Genomic DNA, 10,149 nt, shown 5'->3' with positions numbered 1-10,149 from the left:
AAATGCATTGGGGGCCGTCCATAAATGACGTCACGCGATTTTGGACGATTTTTGACCCCCTCGTCACACGGCGTCACAAAGTCAGACCCCCCCTCAAATATGACGTCACAAAGCTCTGCCCCCCCCCCAAAATAAAACATGCTTCAAATCGCTTTGAACTATTGTCATTGTAGTGCGTATTTAATGTGGCGCTGCACTTTGATGTTGGAGGAGAAAACATGTATTAAAAAGTCTAAGTAGAACGTGTTTATATTGATTTAAAGTTGCGCATTGTGATGTGACGTCATTTCTCAAACCCACCTCCCCCCCTCGTCACACGTCACAAATGTCTGACCCCCCCCTAGGTGCGTGACGTCATTTATGGACGGCACGTAACATAATTTTAACTTGCACTAAAGACATCAAAACAATGATCCCCTATTGTAGTCTTAAACTGTTGGGCCAATTCCTAATAGCGAGCACCTTTGAAGTCCAACACGACACTTTGGGGTGGTTGGCCAGCATCATGCCTTTTCTCCCCAGTGCTGATGTTTGCACACTGCATCAGATACTAATTTAAGGCCGAGTCTGTCTAGGGGAAGCCCAGGACCGGATCAGACAATCGTCACTGGTGTTGGCCGTGAGCGGGAGTCGAACTGGGGTCGTTTGTGTTCGCTACGCTACAGCTCCACCACACAAACACGTGGTCTCTGAAGGCTGCGCACGATGACGCAACGCCATTGGCCCATCGCAACGACGTCATTGCTGAATATGACGTCATTGCTGTTCAAAGGGCGACGTGCCGTCGCCAGCCTCTGAAACGGACGAAGTCGCAAATTTTCGTAACGATTACAAACCTCGTCTCACGGATCCGTCGCGAGCCGTGACGTCACCGCCACCCCGCCGTTATTAAAATTCGTTGCCGAGGCGATCGCTGTGACGTCATGTCTCACCCGCACGCACGCCCGGTGCCTCTCACCCTCCTTGGTGGTTGCCTCTGTGCGGGGCTTTTTGTTGTTGCAGCGTTTGGCGGTGAAGCGGAACGGGGTGGTGGCGGTGGCGAGAGACAAAAGGCGGAGATTTTGTTGTTGTTTTATAACGGCACGCCCGGGGAGGAGGAGGAGGAGTGGGGGGCCGGGGAAGGTGGGATAAGTCGCGGTGCAACCGGTCCAGGAGAGAAGATCACCGAACATGGCTGAGGAGGGAGCCGGGGTCCATTGCCTAGGAGAGGGACACGCGCAGTCTGTCGTATGTCAGCGATACAGAATCTCCAGTCTTTCGGTGAGGGGATGTTACGGCCGCCTTGTGCCCCGGTGGTGGTGGTGATGGTGGTGGCACTGGTGGTGATTTGGTGAAGATGATGAGGGTGGTCGTGGCGATTGTTATTGGTGGAGATGGTGGTGGTGATAATTGCGGTCATTGCTTTAGTGAAGAGATTGTGGTGGTTGTGCTGGTGGTGATTGTGTTGGTGACCATGGTGGATATTGGTAGTGGTGATCGTGGTGGATATTGGTAGTGGTGACCGTGGTGGATATTGGTAGTGGTGACCGTGGTGGATATTGGCGGTGGTGATGGTGACCATGGAGGCGATTTGGTGGTGGTAGTGATGAATATAAGTACAGTTTGATGGTGACTGTGTTTGATGGTTACGGGTAAAGTAACGGTGGATTGATTATAGTGATACAATAAGTATGGTCATTGTAACGGTTATGATGTACGTACCGTATGCGCAACTTCTTTCGCACCTTACGTAGCCAACCGTGATAATCGGAGGAGCGAAAGTGGTAGTTGATGATGGTGTTGGTGGCATACGTTGTGTTTGTGGTGGTCATTGTGATGGATGTGATAGTGGCGTGAATGGTTTCGTTGATGCTGGTAACGATAGTTGCGTAGCTATCGAAGGACGCTCCTGGGTAGTTGGAGGTCACAGGAGCGACGCTCACAGAAACGAGCGGAGCGCCGGGCAGATAACATGCAGCAAGTTGACAGTTATTACAACAAAAGCTTAAAATTATATGATGGGGAAGTACACATTTTGGTGGCGCATCTTCCGGTCATCTCAGTTGGCCAACCCGTTGCATCTGCTGGGTCTGTCCCGATACCTGTCAGCAGCGAGCCTTCGACACTTCACGTGGCCTCAAAGTGCACGTGGCCTCAAAGTGCACGTGGCCTCAAAGTGCACGTGGCCTCAAAGTGCACGTGGCCTCAAAGTGCACGTGGCCTCAAAGTGCACGTGGCCTCAAAGTGCACGTGGCCTCAAAGTGCACGTGGCCTCAAAGTGCAGGTGGCCTCAAAGTGCACGTGGCCTCAAAGTGCACGTGGCCTCAAAGTGCACGTGGCCTCAAAGTGCACGTGGCCTCAAAGTGCACGTGGCCTCAAAGTGCACGTGGCCTCAAAGTGCACGTGGCCTCAAAGTGCACGTGGCCTCAAAGTGCACGTGGCCTCAAAGTGCACGTGGCCTCAAAGTGCACGTGGCCTCAAAGTGCACGTGGCCTCAAAGTGCACGTGGCCTCAAAGTGCACGTGGCCTCAAAGTGCACGTGGCCTCAAAGTGCACGTGGCCTCAAAGTGCACGTGGCCTCAAAGTGCACGTGGCCTCAAAGTGCACGTGGCCTCAAAGTGCACGTGGCCTCAAAGTGCACGTGGCCTCAAAGTGCACGTGGCCTCAAAGTGCACGTGGCCTCAAAGTGCACGTGGCCTCAAAGTGCACGTGGCCTCAAAGTGCACGTGGCCTCAAAGTGCACGTGGCCTCAAAGTGCACGTGGCCTCAAAGTGCACGTGGCCTCAAAGTGCACGTGGCCTCAAAGTGCACGTGGCCTGGCACGGGCGCCGTTGTGACGGTGCCGTCACTGAGCAGCGAGTGGCGGGTATTGGTAGCAATCGAGTGTGCAGGCGGTGCAACTGCGCACAAGCGCCCACGGGTCAGAGGGCCGGCCCATGCCCCTGGCAACGACGAGCGGGACAATTGTACAAGGGAGGAGGAGGAGGAAGACCTATTTTGTTCTTTGCATCAGGATCCGTGCCGTTGCCAACCGCGCCATCACCACTGATGGTGGTGATGGTGATGACGGCGATGGTGAAAAACAAATAAAAAATGTGGGTGCTCGTTCGCTGTCCACAGCGTAAAGTCGACGGTGCCCTTTCGACATTCCAATGACCGAAGTGAATTTCGCTCGATGACAGCCGCTGTTGACCTACCCACAGAGTGGTACCAATTTTATCGGCCCCCGGTTTCATGATAAAAGGCTGAGTTATTTGACCTCTGACCAACCGGAATATGAACTCGTAACCTTGCGAATACGAACTGTGCACTCGACCACAGCGCCCATGAAGTAGGATGATGGTGGTGAGAGCGGTGATGCGTTAATTAAATTTTTAGCAAACTACATATAACAGCCGCATTGCCTCTCAATACGTTTTTTTTTCACAGAACTAGCACTTCTTTTTTACGAATACAGTACAGTACGATATGATGAGCTTATTTATGTTTAATACATTTTAAGTAATGCGTTTTTTTTAAATTAGGTAGTGTTTGAGAAAGCCGTGTCAAGAGAAACCCCACGCATATTAGAAGGTAGCCAGAAAACTCATCCTAACCGATAGGTCAATAACTTATTGCAGTGTACGTACACCCTCGGGATGCATTTGACCAAGTGAAGCTGAGCGTAACGCTCGGTGATGATGGGAGTCTATTGATGAACTGTCAGAGTGGTGATGCATTCACTCTCCCGCGGTGCAGACGGCCAGGGGTTATTACTCCAACACATGAAGGTCAAGGAGAGGCTATTATCGATTTGATTTATAAGCTCATGTTACAAGCATCGAATTTTGCCCATGAATGTGTATATTTTGGGGGGTTGTCAACATAACTGGTAGCCGTTTGATTACCAATTCCCTGAAGTGAGGAATCGGTTATTGATTCCAGTGAAATGTTCGTCATGAATGCATTTTTATGGTTAAGTAAAACATCGGGATGAAGGACTGCAAAGGCTTGCTCAAGCCACTGCTTCCGTTTGAACCTCCTCTCGAGGGAGCTGTAGAGAGTTAATGGGCAATACTCACACTTTACCCCACCACACTTGCCCTGCTGAACGACTAACTTTGGTGTACACATTTATACTGCTGGATGGAGAGAGGCGATGAGGTGTTGTGGTGGGGGGGGATTTAAGAAACGTGCCCCATTGTTTCGACTGCCGTGCTGGGAGGTGGAATCAAACCGGCCCCTCTGGATGGAAAGTCCAGTGTTGCTATATGCATTACACCAAGGTGTCTCTCTCTACGCTTCTCCATTAAAAAGGTACAAACGTTGCGTTTATTGATAGACATTTCTATGTGTACGGCAAACCGGTAACCGATTTTTACCGGTTATTCCCATTATTCTGATCCCCTGACAGATCTCTCCCAAGTGCTGGATTACAGGCATGCGCACCCACGTTCGGCATAAACATGTTTATTACACTGGCATGGTAATAGAAGTATATAAAATACAAGTTACAGTACGTCCATATATTGGCTATGTACAGCCCTTTTGTCAACTGCCGGATGAGGGCCTCTCCGCATCATGTGCAAGTCGTGGGGGTTATTTTACCGTTCTTCATTCTGGTCGGTGTGGATTGGTGGGGAGCACAAGACCACGAACAACAATGGATTTTGCTGAACTGCCCTTTGCTTACAATGTCGCTCTGCAGTAACCGGCAGAACCTGTTTTGTTCATGATGGTCACCCATCAAAGCAATAACTAGACTTTAACTAATGAGCTGACATAATCTGACTAGATTTGGCCCATTCTGTGTGATTTGGTGAAAGGCATATTGGCTACAAAAGGAACATAATTGGACAACGTATAATCCTTCCATTCTCTCCTGTGGCACAGACCCCTTTGTTGATGCAACTAAGGGTGAGGAAAGCCTCCCAGGAGGGACAGAGGACTACGTCCATATAAGGATCCAGCAGAGGAACGGCCGAAAGACTCTGACGTCCGTGCAGGGCATCGCCGATGACTACGACAAGAAGAAGCTGGTCCAGGCTTTTAAGAAGGTACGTGGCGGATGTGACACATTTTTCACTGTAAACATAACAGGATGGGGCACAGCAGCATGATTCTGCCAATTGTTTTTATATACATTTTCCACATGTTATCTGAATTCTGCTGTCGGTGTCATGTTAACGAGATGGAAGAACCCATTTGGATCTCTCACAGGGCAGGGCACCTTTTCTTGTTAAAGAACGGCCAATGGAAGCAAATGTCACATAGCAATTTCTGAAGTTTTCCTGAGTGACCTCCGATCCACACAGTAAAGGACAGCAGTTTCCAAATCCACTCTGCACATGAGGGTAATGTTAGGCCGTGTGACAGTCAATTTTATATTTAATTTTCAAAGCTGGAATTTGACAAACTTAAGTACAGAACACAATTTAACATGATGGATTTTTTTTGTACAATCAGTGCTCATGATGCTGCAGTTATATTTCTGAAATGTATAAAATGTGTTGCTAATTACAGTAACAACTTAATATTTATATAGCAACTAAATAGAACGTGGGCAGATTAACGACATAATTTTTATCCTGAAGAAAAGTGAACTTGGGCAGGACATGTTGCTTGAAGGGATAATGGCCTGCAGACGAGAACAACAATAAAGTGACAGCCAAATGGAAGGAATGTGACGAAGAGGAGATCCACCTCAGAGCAGGGGATTTGCAATCGACGTGGATGCAGGTGTTGGGTGGATTATTGCACCCAGTTCAGTATGGATTGGTGAATGGGCTTGGGAGGGGGCCAATCACTGGTTCAGATATTACTCACCACTGATGTTAGCCTTGGCCAGGAAACAAACTCAGGTTTGCTGGGTTCATAGGAGAACGCCCTAAACACTGCACTGCCACTTCAAATATCTTCATCCGAATAAGTGTCGTTTATTTGATTAAAAGTTCTTTGAAAAATCGATAGTATGTAAAAAATATATGACACTTCCTGCAAAAACTAGAATCCTACTCACGAGCAGGATAAATATGTGTTATGACCGAAATTAGGAAGCACTCACCCCAAGCAAATGTGCAGCCAAAACGAACTTCCGAGAAGTAGGCCAAGGCCTCCTATTGGCATAAATAGGCCTCCAGCATGATTGGTCAGGAGGCAAGGTTTGAAGCGATTGGAAGAAAGGTTCAAACGGGAAAAGGCAGGAAGCGGAAGTCTAACCTGGAGGCGACGGTTGAGAACCGAAGGGAGGACGGTGATTGGCTAGTAGAAAGGGACCGAAAGTTCGAGAGAGAGGGCTTGAGAGAAATAGAAGGGGAGAGCACAAGGGAAGGGGACGTTCGGGGGGAAAGTACGAGCTTCAAGTCAGGAGAAGAAGCCGGGTCTAGAGTTGAGGCTGTGTCGAAAATAAAGAGGCTCCTAGTGCATGTGTCGGTGTCATTTCATGTATATGCTTTTATATTTTGTCTAATTAATTCATTCAGAGCTCTACTGCACACACAAACTAAGATGCATTGTAAAATTATTTGTAGGTAATTTCTCCAGCCTGCTTCTGTGCGAGTGTCTATAATGTCTTATGTTTATGTACGTATCTCCGACAGAAGTTTGCCTGCAATGGTACTGTGATTGAGCATCCAGAGTACGGGGAGGTGATCCAGCTGCAGGGAGACCAGCGTAAGAACATCTGCCTCTTCCTTGCCGAGGTCCGTGTGAATGTTACCGGGTTTTTATACATTTTGTAAAATCGTTATTTATTCCTGCATATATTCCAATTGACCTGTTGGTATCATGGCATGAGATGAAGAAATGTATATTGATAACTGTTGCAGAAAGCAGTGCATCACCCCTTATTAAGGAACGACCTTTACAAGGTGGAAATGACTGAGATCCTTTGAGTTACCACTTATTCTCACTATGCTTTGTCTTTTCATGTGCCCTACTATGGATAAATTAATTGGATGGCATTTATACCAAAAATGTTGTAATTATCATATATGAAAGTATGCCTTGAATTCAAAACCATGTTTGGGGCGGTGATGTGGCCAAGCTACCTGTTGCAAAGCTTTGTGGTTCGAATTTGGAAGGTCATCCTGGTTAACACTATGGGTGCATTAACCATTAAATAAGTGCCGTCAGCCTCACAGCGGGCGTTAGAAAACACGAGCCGTCATCTGAAGAAGAGTAGGCTATTATCGTGCCAGTTTCATGGTCCAAATTTGCCAAATGTGAAAAATCACTCGCAAATTACTTAATTGTGAAACACAATAATCGTTGCCCTCTACTGCGAAAACTTCAGGTCCCTCTTGAAAAATACTGTTGAGACTCAGTGAGACTTTCCTGGTTAAACAAGTGCAATAATACGATCTAGTAATGTTTTTTGTGCAAAGAATAACCAGGCAAATACTATGAACGTGTTGCCCTTTAATCACAGATAGTTGCCCATATTCAAACTCAATGTCACTAGTGCTGGCTCAGTGCTCTGTTACAGCATTAACCGTGAGTCATCTACCCACCAAATGTACGACCTGCCCTTTGGCGACACAATCTAAAGTATTTCCAAAAACCATGTGACTTTTTTCACGCATTCTTATGTACGCTCATGACTACAATAATCACTGGGATGTATGCCAGCGAGTGGCAACACTGACAATGCGGGTGGGGGGGGGTATTTATTTTGTGCTTAGGTTGGCATTGCCAAGGAAGACCAGCTGAAGGTGCACGGCTTTTGAGCGCCGGCACGAGGATGCGTGCGCACAGACCATGATGCAGCGCCGCGCTGCACGACCGGAGCCACCCACGCCTGCTCTCAGATGCTGCCAACACCGCCACGCTCAACCGCATCTCCGCAGAAAATTAATACCCACAGTTGCACATTTATCACTGTTTTAGTTGAAGATGAAGTAAGGTTTGAATCAATTTTACCCAGTTAATTTTCCCCACCACCTGATTTTAACTAATTATCCCACAATTCTGTTTAGCACTTATTGCAGTTTTTCACGAAAGAACGTGTTTAAATAAATCTGAGAAATGCACGGAAATATTTTATTTTGTATCACTACACCTTTTTTCACTTAATGTTACAGTGTTATTTTTTTCCCTCTATAGCTTTCATACATGCTATTCTGGCCTACATGGATCTCTTTATGTTTTATTATTTAAAAAATATTAGAAGATGCACATTGTTTCAGAGACCTTCATAATATAGATTGAAACATGATCATATATTTTTAAATAATGTAATCCAGGCATGCCAATTAGCTAGTTTTTAAGCGGATTACCGCAATAACACTGACAAACAACTACTAAAGCACTAAGAATGTTGAATGTCGACTTATGTTGGACAAGACATACATCGCTTTAAAATGTATTTTTAACTATGGGAAACAGTGCTTGCACTGTTAAATGTGACACCTGTGTTCATGGATTTAAACGAGATGTGAATGATTAACACATTTTGTACAGAATTCAGTTTTATTTTGTTTTAAAATGGTGACGAACACACGCGCTCCACTGACTATTTTTTGGTCGTAAAATTCATCCAGCTAACGCAATTATTCCACTTGGTTTAATTGTCCAAGTTCCATGTATTTACTGTAAGTGTCCTTCAAAATGCCAGTAAGTTCACAACACCTTCAGCCCATAATCATTTGAGCTTTAGAGACTGCAAACTGAAACAATTGTTGGCAAATATTCACACTTAGAAATGGGCCTCACGATGGCAGAACATATATGCATTACAAATGTATAACGCCTGTGTCTCTTGTACCATTGTGTAACTGGCAAAGAACAAAGGGACCAGGCAAACCTTTCTTCCAATTACATATGATGTGTGGGAGACTTTATTACCACATAAGCCAGAATGCACATGATTTTGAATGGGTGGCCATCAAGATCACATTACTACTGCAACCCTTACGGCATAGGTAGGCAATCCATTAATCAGCAGCTTGACAGATGCCATGTACATTTGGGAGAGTGAATGGTGTTAAATGCATTGCGACATTACCGTGAATCCATCCCAGGGTTAGCCCAGCCATTCATTCAGGGGTAGTGAAATTTGCACTAGCTGGCTCCGTTTGATAACACTATGTAACACAACTTTTGTTCCTGGGTAGTAAGTGTTATTTCGTAATTGCTTATGCCTAAAAAGTATAGAAAATGTCTATTATTCCCCACAAACTTTACTTTTGTGACCAGGACAGTGATATTTAGAAATTTACCTATTTTCAATGACAAAACGGTCGAATTTGTGTCTTTTCGTTCACATAAAGTCAGAAAAAAACAACATGAATCAAAATTAACATGTATTTATACTAAAGTAATACAAAAATGACTACAAAAGATTTAGAAGCGAGTAGTTTTTCGAGATTGTTCCTCCCCACAGAGAACTCGGTACGCTGTGGCCAGTCCCGCCTGTGGTAGTACGCACCTTGGTGTCTAAATCTTTTGTAGTCATTTTTGTATTACATTAGTATAAATACATGTAAATTTTGATTCATATGTTGCTGTTTTCTGACTTTGTGAACGAAAAGACAAATTCGCCCGTTTTCTCATTGAAAATAGGTACATTTCAAAATATCACTGTCCTGGTCACAAAAGCAAAATTTGTGGGGAATAATAGCCATTTTCTGTACTTTTGAGGCATAAGAAATTAGGAAAACACTTACTACCCAGTAACAAAATATAAAAAGTGTTACACTGTGGAATGTTCTGTGATGTCAACCAGCGGTGGAGCGTCGTTGGCATTATTCCTGCCTGGAACTCTGAGAAATGAGAAGGGGGCCCCACTACCCAATCTCCTGCCACCTAGCAGCTCGGCACTTGTGTTTCACTGGGCTATGGTCCCGGTGCATTTCCAACACCGCCACACGAGATAGCCAAGCCACTGATATAAACACTGATTGTGGAAATGTCTCTGCGGGCCTCGTACCTACTCCCCAAAAAACCTCATGACAGTGACTGCTCCACCTGCCTCTATGTGTATCCTGCTGGTCGTGAAAGCTATGGATGATACTGCATCTTATACATTCTTAGTTTAACACATACATGATTTTAATTTTGATTTGAAGCTTTCGTGAATGCAGGAATCCGTACTCTTAGGTGCTTTCAGTAACGTCACGTAGATAGAAAATTAATAGATCACGACGTATCGATCGTAACACAAGCAACCGCCATCAGGTGAAACAATCAGGA

The 10,149-nt window shown here is 45.6% G+C and overlaps 1 protein-coding gene across 1 annotated transcript; it reads left to right on the top strand.

Annotated features, from left to right (window-relative positions):
* The first annotated feature begins 758 nt into the window (after positions 1–758).
* On the top strand, positions 759–8,520 carry LOC116943835 (eukaryotic translation initiation factor 1b). Its single transcript, XM_032957076.2, has 4 exons — positions 759–1,260; positions 4,852–5,015; positions 6,558–6,659; positions 7,641–8,520. Exons 1-4 carry the CDS (start codon positions 1,230–1,232, stop codon positions 7,683–7,685), a joined length of 342 nt encoding a protein of 113 aa, XP_032812967.2. The 5' UTR covers positions 759–1,229; the 3' UTR covers positions 7,686–8,520.
* Positions 8,521–10,149: the final 1,629 nt, after the last annotated feature.

This window comes from Petromyzon marinus, chromosome 19, assembly GCF_048934315.1.
Source record: "Petromyzon marinus isolate PM22_M1 ecotype Great Lakes invasive population chromosome 19, UKy_Petmar_22M1.pri1.0, whole genome shotgun sequence".
Taxonomy (NCBI): Eukaryota; Metazoa; Chordata; class Hyperoartia; order Petromyzontiformes; family Petromyzontidae; genus Petromyzon; species Petromyzon marinus.
Note: the sequence above shows the minus strand (reverse complement) of the source record. Positions and strands in the feature narration are given on the sequence as shown.

Excerpts from the sequence above, each read along its gene's own strand:
- LOC116943835 (XM_032957076.2), top strand. The coding sequence starts at position 1,230 with ATGTCAGCGATACAGAATCTCCAGTCTTTCG. Across the intron at positions 1,261-4,851 it reads ACAGAATCTCCAGTCTTTCG|ACCCCTTTGTTGATGCAACT; the intron begins GTGAGGGGATGT and ends CCTGTGGCACAG. Across the intron at positions 6,660-7,640 it reads TCTGCCTCTTCCTTGCCGAG|GTTGGCATTGCCAAGGAAGA; the intron begins GTCCGTGTGAAT and ends TTTTGTGCTTAG.